The sequence below is a fragment of the Chanos chanos genome, chromosome 2 (genome assembly GCF_902362185.1).
Source record: "Chanos chanos chromosome 2, fChaCha1.1, whole genome shotgun sequence".
Lineage (NCBI taxonomy): Eukaryota > Metazoa > Chordata > Actinopteri > Gonorynchiformes > Chanidae > Chanos > Chanos chanos.
In genome coordinates this window covers 43998629-44015912 of record NC_044496.1, presented here as the reverse complement: position 1 = coordinate 44015912, position 17284 = coordinate 43998629, and the positions used below count along the sequence as shown (strand labels likewise).

Genomic DNA, 17284 nt, shown 5'->3' with positions numbered 1-17284 from the left:
TAATAATATACAAAAGGGGAGGTCTGAGAACATATCAAAGTGTAGCATTAAAAAAAATCAAATCTGTTTTGTTAAAAGGAATCATTTAAATGACTGCTTACAAATCATGGACTTGTTGGAATTAAAAACAGGGTGAAAAATTACTTTCTGCTCTCAATGCAAGTTCAATTAAAATGCCAAAATTTACACAATTTACATAAAGTGTACATTATTAAAAAAAAATCAAATACACAGCAAAGCACTCTTCAAAGCGTTTTTTTTCTTTTTTAATTTTTGTATATCCAGAGCTCAGAATTCAGCAGCTCCTCCCACTTCAGAGCTAAGATAATATAATCAATAAACACTCTTAATTAAAAACCCAGAAAAGATCTCCAGGTCAGCTCAAAAAACTTCTTATTTGAATCATGTGTCAGTTTTAGCTGTATGTGGAAATGGCTTTTTCTTTGTACAAGCTGTAAAAACACTCACTAAAATGGACCCACAAGTTTGTAAATTTAGTGACTATCTCAGTGAAGAACTGACTAATTACATTCATAGGCACAAAGAGATATCACTCTAGTAAGGCACTGTAACTGTCCTTCAAATGCAAAGAGTAAAATACTGACCACGAACAATTCATCATTTCTTTTTAATAGTTATCAAAGTGACTCATTTAAAAAAATATTTCAAAAGGATTGAACATGTCTAGAATATCTGATTCCAAAAAACTACCTCAGAACTGCTGCAGTCCTGCGGAAGAATGAAGCACAAAGACAAAGGTTTGTGAGACTTCAAAGGGAGCCTGCGTCTTGTCTTCAAACACATCTGAACTAATTGGTGCATCTATTCTCCCGGACCACACTTCACTTGTTTCTTTTTGTCTGCAGGTTGCATCACTATAGAGATTTGCCCTGATAATCAACGGGCGTAGTTACAAAGGACATCCAGAGAAAAAAAAGTCTAACGAGTAATGAGAAAAGATTCCTCCACGATGTGAGTTACCGACCCACAGAAAAAAAAGCTATTATGGATCTTTACAAGGGTGGGAACTTGGGGTAGGTCAGTAGACCCAGGGAGCTCAAAGGAGAGAGGTACCACCCTCTGTGGTAGACCCCCAATACCTTCACAGGGAACAATGTAGAACAAGCTTAATCCTAGCCAGCTCATAATGAGCTATAAGCTTTCTTTTCAGCGGAAAAATATCCTCCCTTCTTTTGGTGCTAATCAGGGACAAATGCCCTCGTCCTATTCAAGGGGCTGCAAACCTCACTCTCCCCTCTCCTCTCTTGTCCTCCATTTTGAAGTGTCTGAAGAAGAGGGAGAAGAAGAGGAAGAAGAAGAAGGGAAGGCCTGTGAGAATGAGCTCGCTTCTATTGAATGTATGGAGGTTTTGGTGTTCAAGAGGTCTTATAGAGCCTGAACTTATCAAAGTCCAAGAAAACTAGTTAGAAAGGGTTTCTGAGCCGTGACTTTGGGACAATGCTTGTATGGTGTAGCACAGATGAAAAAGACCCAAAAAGTTGATCTTAGACTTCTTCTTTGTTCCTTCTGTTTTGAAGACTTTGCTTATCACATGTGATATGTATTTGTCTGTTCTTCCTGAAAAGAAACACTGATGGAATCCCTAAAAAGAAACAAATGTGGAAAAAACGTCTTCTTTTTCTTTTTCTTTTCTTTAAGTTCTACAAACAGTACTCACCTGAGCTTCCTTAAAAGCCCAGTCGGCCCATTTCAAAACATAAATGCCTCCACGGGCTCCAACAAACCGTAAAGACAGCCCAGAAGAAAACAACAAAAGCTCTGAAACCTATTCATGCTCCTGAAAGGAAGAGAAATCCAAGTGCAGATGAAGCATGTAGTGCTAGGGCTGAATGCCCCCCCCCCCCGCCCCCCTCCTCCTTTAGAGTGGTGAGGGAATTCGTTGTATGAGGAATCTATTAAAGCAAAATGACAGCTAATCGGCTTAGGGGGAATGTTCTGTGGCCAGGCAAAATGAAGGGTTTGAAGGCTCAAACTCTGTGTTACAGTTAAGCTCCCACTGCTGCTCCCAGATCCCCCTGAGGGTTAGACAAACGACAGGCCACTTCAGGGATGAGGGAACAATTAAGCGTTACAAATTAATAAGCCTTATAACCACCAGGGAAGCTTGACTTCAAGCAACAGGCGACATAACACAGAGACATTATTTTGGGATGCATATGAAAAAAAAAACCCAAAAAAACAACGCACTGTCAAGGAACATTTTTGATCGAGCGTGCATTGAGCAAATCAAAAATGTCTTAAATTGCTAAACGGTCAGGTGACGGACGTGTGACAGGAATGTGATTAAAACTGCATAAATGTGATCACCAAATGTGATCTCATAACATCTCTCAATCCAAGAGCTCTCCTGTTTTTCCTCATGTGACTCATTCCTCACAACACAAGTTCTCTGTTCCATCTCCTTTAGTTCTATGCTTTTCTCTGTTCCTGTCTTGTAACGACACTCTGCAACTCTATTTTACTCTCTGTCCAACTCTTAAATTCCTTCAAGGTCTGACTGAGGCATGTCTTGCACTCCACCAGCTCTGCAGATAGGAATGTGCCTCCCTGGCCTCTTCTCTCTTCCCTTTCTTGCTGCTGTCTTCAGTGGAAAGTGAAGTGATGCAGAACAGAGATACAGGGTCTGTCAAGCCCCTGTGAGCCCCCCCCCCCCCCCTCCCCCCCTTTCAGAGGCCCCAGGAACAAGCAGGCGTGAAACGTAATCTTGGGCCCAGTGCTTTCTCCTGGGCCAGGGCGCTTCACCGGTTTTGTTTGTGTTTTTCCCCTTTCCGCTTCTTTGAGTGGCTCCTGTCGAGACTGCTTTTGAAACCCAACCTATCCCGCCTATAGAGGAACTGGCACCGTATTTTCATTTTTGTATGTTTAAATTGGTATCTTTACTTTCAGATTCCTGCCTCTGGATGGAATCCGTCAATAAAATTGAGTGGAGTTGCAGCGTTTTCCTTGTACTCTGTCAAAAGCCTGGTTCAAACTTTGATTCAACTTCACTAATGCTGAATGAATCAGTGCAGTAATTCGGGATATGGATAGAGGTCCAAGAACATTTTGTAGTGTAGTACCTCTGAAGATGAATGAGCTGTCATCTGATATTGAGTCAACTGAGATTTTGAAATTTTTGAGGTTCTGAAGGTTTTGTTTTGAAATCCGCAGTGAGACAACATCATAAAACATAAGAAATCCAGGCTCATGTAGAAAAATATTCAAATGAGTAACTAAACAGTCATCCAGGATGAAAATGAAAAGTAATAAAGGCCTAAAGTTCAGCCGGACACCTTTCTTGTTCTCTCTCTCTCTCTCTCTGTCTCTGTCCGTTCTCTCTCTGGCTGTCTTCTCTGAGCAATGGGAGTCAAAGTTCTTCTAGGAAAATCAAACTAAAAACCAACAAGAGGGAGACAAATAAGGCCAGTCACAATGCTGTCTCCTCCTGTCATGGCTATTCTGATAGCCTGATTCTTTTTGGACTCATCTAGCAATATGTGTCACTCAAACCACATCAGGCTGTCTTGGCTGGCAGGTCCATAGACACACATGCATTGAAGCTCAGCAAAGTACAAGTCAAAACAAATTTACCAAGACGGCCGCCGCTATGCGCTGGTTAGCACATGAAAAGAGCAGGAGGAAGAGAGAGTCAACATCGCAGAAGAAGCACGGTGCCACTCCACTCCTCTTTCCATTCTAATCCTCATTTTTCTCTTTTTTTTTTTTTTGCTCCATGGTAAACACAAAGGATTACTGCTTTTTGCATCTTACTGAGGAGTGTCCCAGACATTACAAGGAATTTGTTGATCTACATAGTGATGTATTCTGCTATCTGAGATACCATTCACGATTTTCATATGTAGAAAAGACATGAGGATGGGACATCAAATTTTGCAATTAAACAAACAAAAAAAAAGTCTATATCTCAAAATTCCCTCTGGAATTTATTCAACATCTAATGGAATATTTCATAAGGTGCCTTAGACGGTTGAGATATTGTGTGTAATCTGATCTGTTTTCTTATGTTCTACCCCAAGACAGCTGTGGAATCTGACACTTGCGTCATGGTTTGCAGAAAGAGGAGATTAGGAGGGAATGGGCAAGCCCCTTCACTTGCTTCCTGTTCATCTACCTTCTAACTCAGAGAAACTCCTTTCTTTCATGTTTTCTAATGTACGGATTCCAGTATAGGGTACCACAAAAAAAAAGAATCCTTCTGCATGGCTTAGCCTTCTAGAATGTTCTGTGGATTAGGCTGCTTGGAGAGCAACGGAGGTTTACACACTAAAACAGACACACACATACACTTACGCACAGAAACCACCAGGCCACTAGCCTGTCAAAAGCAGAATGCATCCACTAGTATTGTCTCTCTTTGTCACTTCTTTTAATTCTGCCATTTGTATAACCCTAACATGTCGAGAAATGTGTTTAGTTTATCAGAGCTACTAGGAGATGGCTTGTACATTCTAAGACATGCCACTGAATTGCATTGGACAACATGCACAAATCTAATAAACGTTGCAACTTTTGTTCAGACAATATCACACACACACACACACACAAAACACTGGCATGACCACCTAAGGCCTCACAGTCCAGAGGGAAACCCTACATATAGATCAGTAGATATCGCTCTAGCTCCAGTTTTCCTGCTTCACGATCATTACCAGATGTTGGCCGACCAGGAGCTTCTATGGCCTGAGCAAGCTCCACAAATCACTATAAATCAGCAGACACTTCCCAGCAGCTTCCTACATGTCTCAATTCCACTTTCACTTCAAGTCACGTCTGCACTGTCATCACAGAAAACCTGCAAATCTTCAGCCAAGGCAAAGAAATTCTCAATAAAGGACTTCTCAGCAAAATCTCAGTCGACTCCAACCCAACTCTGTTGTCAAATAGAACATACCATTGACGTTTGTCTTTCTTTTTCATGTCTCTAATGGCCTAGAACCAAATCCATGACAACAAATGAGAAATGGACTTAAATGCACAGTTTTCTTTGCCCAAGCCCAGTCCTACTAAGTTCTAATTTTAATTTGCCTACATGTAACTGATAAGACCTGCCCAGTAAACGAAATGACTGCATATTTTTGTTTCTTGGTACAAATTCTGGAGCACCAATACAGTGGTCTAATACTCCGTGAGAATAACAACATACTACAAACAGCTATATGTCTAAAACAGTGTACAACTGTTGCAGGTGATTGTGGGTGTGTTATGGACCTCCATTTCAATTCAAAGGGCACCTTTCCTATCATTAGCATAGTAAGCTTTTTAAACAGGGTTGGTGTTACCGGGGGTAACGTGGCCGAGCAGTCAAAGGCGCTGGATTTAGTTTCCAGTCTCTTCAGGGGTGTCAGTTCAAATCCCACCGCTGCCATTGTCTTTGGGTTTCACGGTGGCACAGTGGTTGGCACTGCTGCCTCACAGCAAGAAGGATTCCTGGCCGTCCCAGTTTGCATGTTCTCCCCGTGTTTGCGTGGGTTTCCTCTGGGTGCTCCCACCACAAAGACATGCGTGCTAGGATTAGCATTCCTGTCAGCGACCTTGACCAAAGCACTGGAAAAAAGACCTGGAGTTGGTCCCCGGGCACTGGCGGCTGCCCACTACTCCTAGCTCATAGTGTGTGTGTGTGCTCACTGGTGTTAGGATGGGTTAAATGCAGAGGCTCCATTTCACTGCTCAGTGTGTGTGTGACAAATAAAGTCTTCTTCTTCACAAAAATCTTAAACCAGTTCCCAAGTCAATACTCCTGTCTCTTTACAAGAAGGAAAAAAAAAAAGAGTTGGATACGAGCATTGGTAAACAAGTAGCACTGCTGTGATGGCACAAGAAAAAACAAATCTGTCACTGACTGTGGGGTTGGCTTTCTAAGCATTGAATAAAGAGGTGGTGGAAGCAAGGGGGGAAATTGGGAGCTAGGGATGGTGAATGTCTGGAAAGCTGAGAGAGAGAAGTTCCCAAAGCAAGGGCTGCCACCGATGGATAGATGGTAATGTCTTTTCCATCTGGTTTGAGGAAAGGCAAGGCTACTAATGAGTCCTATCAACACAGGTCTCTTATCCTCACAGGGACATTTGATCTTGGAGCCACAGAACACAGGCGGGACTACACAGGCAGCTCCACTATTTGAAAGGACGCTGGTTAGAGCTGGGGGTTGTTTTGAGGTTATTTTAAGTAACTTATGGCTTTGAGAAAGGTTTGGTACTGAGAATAGTCCTATATGGAGGACCTCACTATATGACACTCGCTGCTATACACGGGTCTTGATACAATATTATTGTGATATCTTCATCAGGGTTTCCGCTAGGATTTTTTCTTGCCGGTCCGGTGTCCTGGAAGAATTTATTTTACTGGACAAATCTGAAACTTAACGGTCACGTTTCAATAACAGTCTGTGTTACAAACACAGATATGATGTAGGCCTACACCTAGGTTGACGATAGAATGACAATGACCTCAAATCGACTTTTTAATGAACAGTAAAAATTAAGCAAAATGAACGATAACGATTGAGCAAAACCTCAACATCTGTAACCCATAACATCTGTAGCCAGTTTAAAAAAAAAGGCTAGGCCTACATGGCCTATAGACTACTAGGTAACATTTTATTCTCTCCTGTTTTTTTCATTGCGGCAAAGTCCTCCGCTGCCGACTTGAAATCAAACCTGTCCAATGTCTCTTTGCAGCGTGCAATGTCCTGTTTTTAATCTATTGTTTTTAAAATACATTTTACCAGGCAAAAACCAGTAATTACTAGCTAATGAGCTAATGGAAACCTATGATACAGTTTAGTATTTATTATATATATGTATACACACGACACGAATATAGTATTTTTAAAGAAGTCATATAAACTATGTAATGTCCCATCCAGGCATGCTGGTTTGCAAGAACAACAAACTGACTTGAAAACAATTTCATTTAATGCCGTGGTGGAAGATTTAAGTCTTAATTTAAGTCTTCACTGCTGTTGAGGGCCAGTGATTGTGTTAACTTATCTGCTAGATTTAAGACAGATAGTCTAGGGGAATGTAGGCGTTTTGAAAGGTAGACTGCATTAGATTCACGTTTTTCAGCGCAGTACTCAATAGTGTTCAAAAGATGTGGATTTCCTGTATTATCAGTAGAAATGATAACAGTTAAAATTGAAAAGAATTATAGACAGAGAATGAAAAATGTCTTTCATTTTAATTACTTCTTTCAAATAATTAACACAAAATCAATGATGAAAAATCTCTGATGAACTTTCCATTTCAGTTCATCACAATTTTTTTCAATATGTGCTTAATCCCACAGCCTGTCACATATTGAAAAACAGAATTTTTTAAATGCGTGAAATGAGCAGCAAATATACTTAACTCACACCATTGTAGTTCAATATGCAGCGAGGATTTAATTAGCATAATTTGGCTATTCAAAAGTTTAGAAACTTGGAGAGGTGTATCTAGGGTGTGTCAATGCTTAATCAATGAAGTTCAGATTATGCGGCCTTATTCATTTCCTCACTGTGTGTGATGTTTTTGAAACCAAAATACATCCATTCATCTGCACTGTACTTTCATGATCAGGTTACATTAGTGTTGTCAGCTGAGATTGTAACTAGTTAGCTGCCTTTTACTAAATAGTTTTGGACATGCTGGGACTCTATGAATTGCAGAGGCACCTGTTACATGCAGGTGCATATGCCATCTACAGCCGTGGAGTTCTGGATGTTAAAAATTCATGCTGTCTGACAAATTAATCGCGCTTGTTGTAGTGCCAGTGTAGTACAACATACAGACTCCAGTTAATGTGAAAAAGAAAAATTATATTTAGTGTCATCGGTTTTTCTGACATGCCCTAATCCATTGCTTAAATTCATATTAGGGATAGTCCTGGATTTAACAAATCAAGGTCTCCATCTGGGAGCTACAGTTTGTTGAAATAAGCAAAATGAGCAGAATAATTTGAATTATCTTAAATCAAACCTGTGGCGTGTAAAAAGGACTAGGGTACTAATCTAAGCAAAGTTAAATGCTACGCACCCTTTAAGGCTAGTAATCTAACTTTTGTTTGCTTTAAAAACTAGCTACACAATTAAAAATGACAATCGCTAATACGAAAGGCAAGAAAAAATCCCATGAATGAGCCCTCTAAGCTCTTATTCACTACGTTTTAAATGTCCAGTTAAATAGGGAAAATACAAGTGAATAAAGAGAGCGAGAGAGAGAGATACTGAAGAAATCTTTTAATTTCCTCTCCCAATGTGTACAACTGTCATCACATAACGCCTGTCTGGCTTCTGTGCAGTCGCCAACAGAGGCGTTTTTGTGTGATCAAATATAAAAGAGTGGAAAAGGAAAACTGTGAAAATATTTATACGAAACGAAACACGGTCTGCAAGGGAGGAGTTGGCAGAAAGATGAGTGAACCATAATAGGAAAAAGGTGTCGATGTTCTTCAGCTAGCAAAAAAGCCGGCAGATATAAAACAACAAAGGACGATGGTCAGAACTAATTACCAGGACCACACACAGAACCCAAGGATGGTATGGATCAATTTCCACTCGTGTTAAAGGTTCATTACCTCAAATTATTCCTTGGTACTGCTTTACTCTATGTAGCTTTATGGAAGCATACAGAGTCATCATAAATGCACATTTGTGAGTTTCTCATGACATATTAAATACAGCTCAGAGCACAAGAGGAAAAAACTAAATTTCAGCCCTTCAAGAAACATCTGTTAGATCAAAAGTTGGCAGCAGCATTTATTCGTGCTCATAACAAAGAGTACAACATTGTGTAGCACTTGTAAAATTTTATGACTGCACAAGACAACCTAATCTATTATCATCAACACTGCTTTGTAAAACATTCATGCCTTAGGTACAGGATGGACTTTAATCAACATCGCAATAAAAAAATATGTTTTTATGCACAATATTATAAAACGTAAGAAAGTTGTAGAGTTGAACACTCTTCCAAAGTGCACATAACTCTACACGCAACGCACGCCTCAGTCTTAGCTGGCCAGGTTTGAGTTACACGCACGGGGACGAGCCAACAAAAGAGATTAGAAAACAAGACGGAGTTCAAGGGCCCTGACTAAACGGCATCGCAGAGCCCATTTCGGCGCATCAAAGCCGGCTGGGCATAGCAAGGGCGCCCAGGCGCAGCGGGTGCAGCTGCTCAGGCTGAGGTCATCTTGGCAGCTGCCTCGCCCCATTCTCTCAGAGCCATCAGTGGGGGTATGGGGTGGGGGGGGGGGGGGGGGGGGGCGGGGAGGGGGGGCATTAATACCATTGAACGGAGCAAACTCTTCCTCATTCATGCTGCCTTATTTAATGGTCGTTTTGCTATACTCTTCTCCTTTTCCAGTCCCCCTACCTTTGAAGCCAAGTTCTTTTCTTCTTTTGTTTTGAAGTCTTTCCTTACTTGCTGTGTTTTTCTCATGTTTATTCAATGCGTATCATTTCTCTCTCCCCCCCTCCTTTTATCTTTCAGCTTATTTTTGAATATGTCTCTTTTTATGGAAGGGGCTGCTCAAAGGGAAAACAAATGAAGACAAGTGATTGCCGAAAAACCGAGCTCAAACACTAGAGTGAGAGTTTACAGATTGAGAGTTGATTGCACTCAACATTTTGTTTATAAAAGCAGACATTACACATGTACAGTATATCAAGTGTAAGACTGTACAAAAGTACAAAAGAACATTCACCAGCAATGTCTGTGTTCAAACTTTGAAATAAAAGCTTTTCAGGAAAGGAATGTACATTACACTCTCTCACAGAGGGAAGATTTAAGCTGTCAGTGCTCTGAGCATGTAGATACAGATGCGTGGGCCAAAACTGTTAATGACCTACTGTATGCCACAACACAAACAGTCTATTCACCAGCGAGGATGGGTCCAGTCCCTGCAATTTAGCTCTTTTGTCTTCCATTACACGGAGCTTATTTGAGAAGCAAATAAATGGATAATTAACTTAGTCCTCCTGATATACAATCGAGGCTGAATGAGGCACAACCGAGGTCTCCATTTAGAGTTGGCATTGCTTTAGAGGGGTCATTTTACGGTCCTGACTTACCACACTGGCTTTCACTCTCAAGACTAAAAACAGAGCTGATTCTCAACATAGAGTAAGTCTGGAGTTGAGTGGAGTGGAGCATTTATGAAACAACAAATTCTTCTTGAACGGTTGTATTCACTTTAAAATTACATTTGCTTTTGCTAAAGACGCTGCAATTAAATTAATTACACTGATAACTGCACGATATTGGTTACTGTTTAATAAACTTTTAAGTTATTAGTCCTCTGATCTATGGGATAAGGGTTCATGTCCTCAACAGGTCAAGGAGAGGGGTTATGGGATCACAAGACTTACTCAGCACCCCTCTCGGCCTGAACGGACAGCTCACCACGGGGGACCCTGCCAAATTAGGCCCTGATTAATTGGGCAGACAGCCAGTGCGTTCACCCTGGATTCTCAGAGAAGGCATAGCTAGCTCACATAACCACCTCAAACAAAGGCCTAAGACAACCATCTTTACAATTTGAACTTTTTAAGGTGAGAAATGTTGTTTTGGAGGTGCTAGAGTTTTAGTAGAGCAACACATAAAGTGTTCTGCCATAGGAATGGAATATTTGATTGTTAGGTAAGGATGTGAAATGCAGTATTGTTTTCCAGTAATAATAATGGTAAACCCTGCTGACTGTTTTCATGTTACCATTTTGTCATATAATTTTAGACTGAAGAAAAAATTACAAGGAGAAAAAGCCAGATCATAAAAACAACAAGCATGGCAGAGCAAGGGCAAGTGTGTTTTTCTGTTCTGTACTGTGAACCTTTCACTGTAAAATCAGTGGCAACGAATGTGTTACTTTGCTCAATCTTAAAATAGACCTCAGTTAATAGCTGTTTCTGGATTGAAAATGTTGTTGTTACAAGCCTTAACTTTATATTTTGCAATCACAAAACACGGTCAAATATTGTACTGTGTTCTACTATGTTACATCACTTCATTAAATATCAACCAGAGAGAAGAGGACTGTGAAGTGACTCACCAATGACGATGAGAGTGTAGTTGATATTGACACTGCCAAAGCCATTGGTGGCTTTACAGATGAATGTCCCAGCATCCTCTGCCTCCACCTCCTTGATTCGCAGGGCTTGCTGAAGAACACGGAAACGCATCCAGCCACTGTGGATGTTACGTCCATCTTTTGTCCACATAATGAGGGGTGGAGGATCCCCCTCCACTGGACACTGGAGCTTCATGGTGCGTCCAATTCGGACAGTCTGCCTATGGGTGATCTTTTCAGACACCCGAGGAGGGCCTGTGAATGGACAGAAGCTGTGTTAGTATCGTTGGATTAGCGTGTCATCTGGATACCCATAATAATTAGCTGTGACCAAAAATGTATTTGATCAGGGGTTCAATCGTTTTTCACAATTATACGAGGTCTGTCAATTAACTTTCATCTCCATAAATCTTAACTTCTCAGACATGCTCTGTGTATTCCATTCTACTCTAGTACTTGTATTTGATAAGTATCTACTTTTGTGACTTCCTTAGAGTGCAGCCTTACTGCTTATTCTTATCCATTTTTGATTACTTGCACATCATGAAATATTTAGTATTCAGCGCTTGCATTTGCAGTGAAAAAAACCCAACAACCCAAAAGTTAGCACAGCCCAGTGTACCAACATGAGGCGCCAGCATTTCAAGTGATTAGCAGCCCTCGACAGCCTTGGCCAAGCTGTGTGTGGATGGAGGCTTCCCCCAGCCCACGCACGGCGTTACTCACTCCCTGTTCAGAGACTGAAGGCAGGAAATTGATAGTGTCACTGTTTATGTCTGCGGGGAAATTGTAACCGCAGTCCCCTGTCAGGCTGCCATGTCTCTCTGGCTTCCCTGCTACTGAGCCGGCCTTGCGCTGCATTGTATGCACATGCCTCGGCTGGTGGCTCCTTTGAGGTTAGAAAGGTCAAAGCTTGTAAATATTGTCAGAGCTCTGTCCTCTGAAGCCTGTGAGTCAGCCTAATGGCTGTTTATGCAAAGCTAAAGCCAGAATGGATCCATTTAACTGCCACAAAATGGGACTCAGTTTATCATGTAGCAAGTTAAAGCAGAAATGTGCACAGTGCACTGGCATGACATTATCTGAATAAAAAAAAAAAGGCCCAGTTTGAGGTGTGGTGATGAATCAGCGAGGCTTGAGTACTGGATGAGTAAGGACAGTTTTGCGTTTTTTGTTGCATGAGTGTCTTTACAAATTGAAAATTTGCCAAGGGAGTAACTTAATCATCTAAGAACACTTGATGTGTGTGTGTGTATGTTTGTGTACATGGAGTTACATATAAGTGACGAACAGTAAGTGAGCCACTGCTACAGGTATTATGCAAGCTAGCATTTCTCACAAGGAAAGCGAGTAGCTGACATTTTGATGGATGGAGGCTGAAAGTGTAAAACAGAAATCAGTCACAGGCAGATTCTCATTGGAGCCTAACCCTCTCTCTCTCTCTCTCTCTCTCTCTCTTTCTTTCTCTAACTCTCCGTTTTCGGCTGGCTTTCTCATCAGGCACAAACCTCAAGTGAAACCTTCCTGGTGAGCCGTTCTCACAGATTGAAATCTCATTCTCCCTGGAAGACTGTACGCCCACTCTCTGGGCAGATTTACGAGTGTCCCGCTCCCAGCCTTCTGTTTGAGGGAAGGCCCATGGGTCAGGCCCAAATCCTCTCCTCCAAGCACAGGCCGACGCAGCAACAGCATTGCACGTTTCACAGATCAGAGCTAAGCAGAGTAAAATGATGGCTCCACACTTTCACAGCTCCCCTTTCAGCTTCCTCTCTCTCCTCTTTATGTCAGCAGTGATTAATGGAGGAAATTGCACACAACTCACTTGTGTGTTGTGTAAACTTAATGGCTTATTCAAGTGAGCTCAACTTTTCTCACCCAAGTTGATTATATGAGATAGACATCACTCATCACTGTGAGATGAGATGAGTGTGTCAAGTGTGTGTGTGTGTGTGTTTGTGTGTGTGGGTGTGAACATGAATAAAACTGGGCAGGAGAGGGGAAATTGCAGGAGGCAGCCTTTAAAAGGCAATCTGGTTTGTCCATTTAACCCTGAATGCATTCCCCTCTGCTGCAGCCTGCTGCAACAGAGCGCAGAGCACAACATCACAGAGAGATGGCCTCCCATTTGGGCCAGCTTGTTGAAGGATCGATCTTAAAGCAGCAGTCTCCCCTATCTCTCCTTCCCTTTTACGGCCTGCTAGTATAAGGTAGCCAAACGCGCATGTCTGGAATGTCCACTAATGACAGGAAAAAAGAGAATCAAGAAAAAAGAAACCAAATGTTTGAGGCCAACACAAGTAGCATTCCATCAAATACTCCCTTTTAACTCTTGACCATGAACTGAAACATGCACATTTTGAGTTAAGACTAATTTCTTTCATGTTCTTTAGGGTAGCCTATTATCTTTGACTATTTTCAAGAAAGCATTCCCTTAAGATTCTGTATCTAACCAGTGAGATAGAAGGACCCTATGGTATTAAAGAAGTCCACGGCACAATATTGTTGTTGGCACATTTGAGAGGACAAGAGGTGCTTTATAGCCTTGGAATGTGTTTGATTATAATTTCTTAAGCAGGGCTAAGCTCAAGAGTGCACTTTGTGCCAGTTCATTCACCTTCAGGAAAATGCCAATGATGAACAGCTACAACCTTGGCCAAGCTTAAACTTCCTGAGTCCTGGAGTCAGTTGCTTTGAGTGTTTTTACAGCTCAGTATGGTTGCATTTTTCATAGTAAGACACTGTATATTTTTACATAAAAACGTCTCAAAAGAACTACAGCTAGCCCATTCAAACAGCTCATTTTTCTCAGAACAAGGTCTAAGCACATTTCTGGTCATGGGGAGCAATCCATGACTCCACAACTAATAAACACGGTTTCACATGAAACCACGGAACAACACAGTGCACATGATCAAAGTTACATGCTCAAACCATCATGTCAAAATAGAAGTAATTACCGTGAATTAATACCATTTTGAGGGATGGTATGCAGCTGGGCAAAAATGTAAACAAGGAATGTAAACAATTCACTGTTATGATTTATGATATGCTTTCCAACCAACTGGGTTTGGCCACGAATCCAGAGTATTATTCCCCAAGCTGACGTTATTGAGGTGCAAGTACACGACTTTGCTAGCTAATGTCTACGGTTTAGCAGGAAGCCATATGATAGCTTTATGTTGCCGTCTTGCAGCTATGGAGCCCAGAGAATGTCTAAAACAGACTCTGGCGGATTTTGAGTGACGTGCAATGCAATGTGTCTAAACACCTTAGCCCCATTCCATGAGCTCCAAGTACTGCAAACTGTTTGTCAAAGTGAGCCAAGCGAGTAGAGGAGCCAATTTGATTTCAGCAAACAGAAAGGCTGCCTACAAATTTGCACTATTGAGTGCTGGTCAATAGTGAAAAAAAAGCTGGACTGGGATGCTTGTGGGATAACTCATGTTGCCACCACAAGGCTTTCAGAGCCAACAGCAACACAGCAAATCTCCAAGAGACCACTATGGCCAGCATTTAGCGTAAAGTCTCCATCACTGTAGATGGAGTTGCTCAGACGAAGGACAAAAATAGGGTCATGTTCTCATTTCTATAGTTAATAATAAAAAACCCAGTGATGTGTATTTAATACAGGCCTACTAGGACTCCGTTTCAAATAATACATTCCACTCTCATGCTTTACCAAGTATGACAGTGGGATGCACGGAGAGGAAGACAAATATTTTAGGAGTACTGAAGTACTATAAATCCACTATGAAAAAGCATGAAAAATGAGACGCAAGCACTTGGCTAGATTACTGAGTTTCAGGAGAGATTTAATCAGGAGAGATTTAATAACTTTTTTGCATTAGCAGAGTATATGAGACAAAATGCAAGCAAAATGAGGGAGGCAAAAGTTAATGTAAACCTAAAACATGAAGCTAACAATGCAGAGTTTTGGTTTTATTAATTTATTTTGAGTTAAGATTCCTTTTGCAGAAAAAATCCTAATTTTGCAGTGACAAATTGCTTAAAAATGTAGTTCTGGGGTGCCTAAGAGGTTCTAGAAGTTTGTGACTGCACTCTATCCTAACTTGCCATGACTATGGATCAACTGGATATCTGACTACACAAAGTCACACTGCCAAAACAGAGCTGTAGCTCTTTCTCTCTCTCTCACACACACACACGCACACACACAGAAACACACACGCGCACGTGCACACGTGCACACACACAGTAATGAAAGCGGTACCTGATAGCAGTGAGCTGCTTTTTCCCTTGTTTTTTTTTTCTATAATAGCCTGGGGTGACAGGTCAGAGTGATGACTACATTCCATTTCCATAGACCACACTCCATTCATTCAGACAGGTAAAGAGCACTCATTTCCACCCCTGTCAATAGGTCAATTGCTTCCAATTGGTAAAGCATGACAGTTAACATTGCCCTAAGGGAGAAGGGCAGGTCTGTTTACACTACTACTCATCAAACACAAATCTCTAGCTTTTTAAACTTTAATAATAAACTCTAATAGCCTAGCCAGTGTTGTTTAAAATTGGTATCTTTTTTTGTATCGTAAAGTATGGTCTATAGTCATGGATGTAACTTTATGCTGACCTAATCAAACCTGTCTTTATCATTCTGTGGACACTCTGGAAATCATTTATGTCATTTTGTAAGTTAGTTTAACGCTTGAATTTGACAAGTGCATTTTTGTCTCTTTAATTTCCTTAAAACATGCACCAGTTACTACAGTCTTTAGGATCCCTGGAGTCTATTTTTTATGTTTTTTTTGTAGCACAGGTGTGAATGTGCAACCCCAAAATCCAACATCATTAATCATAAAATATTTACTTTGCTTAACATTTTTTTTTTTTTAAATTTGGTTAATATTTCACCTTTTCCTTTGCCAGTTTAGAGAAAGGTTTCATTAATATGGGAGGTTCATCAGTGGAAGAGAGGACTTTGGCTCATGTCTCTGTCTCTTCCACTGCTATGGCCAGGGCCTCAGTGGAGGAACACTGTTCTGAGAATCTCTAGACCAGAAGCCAGTAGGGTGTTGGGCACTGAGTGGATCAAGTTGCCACGCCACCAGTCAGCAGATTCCACAAAGTCTTTAAAGTTCCCTTTGCTATTTTCCTGGACTGGGGGATGAGGGATGAGGAGGGGGCATGTGTGGTGGGATTTGGAACACACCATAAACCCATTCTTGAGCTCATTTACTCAGACAATCTCATCATGGTTCTTAATACAGTAGTACAATTTACTTGTCCAATGATATAATTTTCAGTTGTCTTCTCCTTTGCACAACAGAACAGATACAGAAAACAGATTGTGTATAAAATTACAAAACCATGCCTGACGGGCTACTTACATGACTTTTGCCAAACACTTAAAATCTCATTCTCTCCATTCACAGGAACATAAACCTTTGTCCTGGCTTATATAATGGACACAGGTTCACTGGCAGCAAAGTCTAGTCTGTCCTTCCAAATTAACCCAGATCACATCCATCTACCACTACACCTGTCTTTGCAGTGTGTGAGGACTAAAAAACAAAATGTTGCTATAAAGTCTGGAAAACAGAGTGCTGAAAAGCAATGAAAGGGACGAGTTTCAAAGGCACTGTGTGATTTTTTTTTTTTTTTTTTTGGTAACTGACAAGCCAAGAACCTGGAGGACTTTTTAATAGACACCATACTTCCAGAGGTTATAAAGTCTTTTATGGGAACCCAATGGAAGAAAACTTGGGCCTATATGACAATTATCCAGATGTATTGGAAGTGAAAGGAGAGCCTGAAAAAATACGGAGGGAGTAGACGATTCCCAGGGCAGAGACCTAGGCTGGAGAGCGAGGGAAAGGCGAGCTTCTTATTGCATACTGGCGAAAAAATGTGTTAAAGGCCACAACTTCAATTACACGTGGCTGCTGCAGGGGCTTTACGTTTCACAGGGGGGAGATAAAAATGACCTCGACAGTGCTAGACGTTAGCCAGAGTGAGGCTGAGTGACGGTAACTGAGAGGAGACATTTTTAAGTTGGAGCGGAGAAAAAAATATCCTAAAACAATGTTATTTGACCTCTTTGTACCGTTATACGCGACTGCATGCACACGCTCACACGCCGACGCAGTCACACATGCGTGTGTATGTGTGTGCTCTCTGACTGGCCGGAGCAGCTAATGTGGCTCTGCTGCTCAGACAAACAGCACACAGAGGCACGGAATGTGGGGCTTGAGTA

The 17284-nt window shown here is 41.3% G+C and overlaps 1 protein-coding gene across 1 annotated transcript in view; it reads right to left on the bottom strand.

The window, feature by feature from the left end:
- fgfrl1a (fibroblast growth factor receptor like 1a) overlaps positions 1-17284 on the bottom strand; it is a 38149-nt gene that overhangs the window by 9402 nt on the left and 11463 nt on the right. The window contains exon 3 of the mRNA XM_030766133.1: positions 11050-11322. Coding sequence (XP_030621993.1) covers positions 11050-11322 — 273 coding nt within the window. The remainder of the gene's footprint in view (positions 1-11049; positions 11323-17284) is intronic.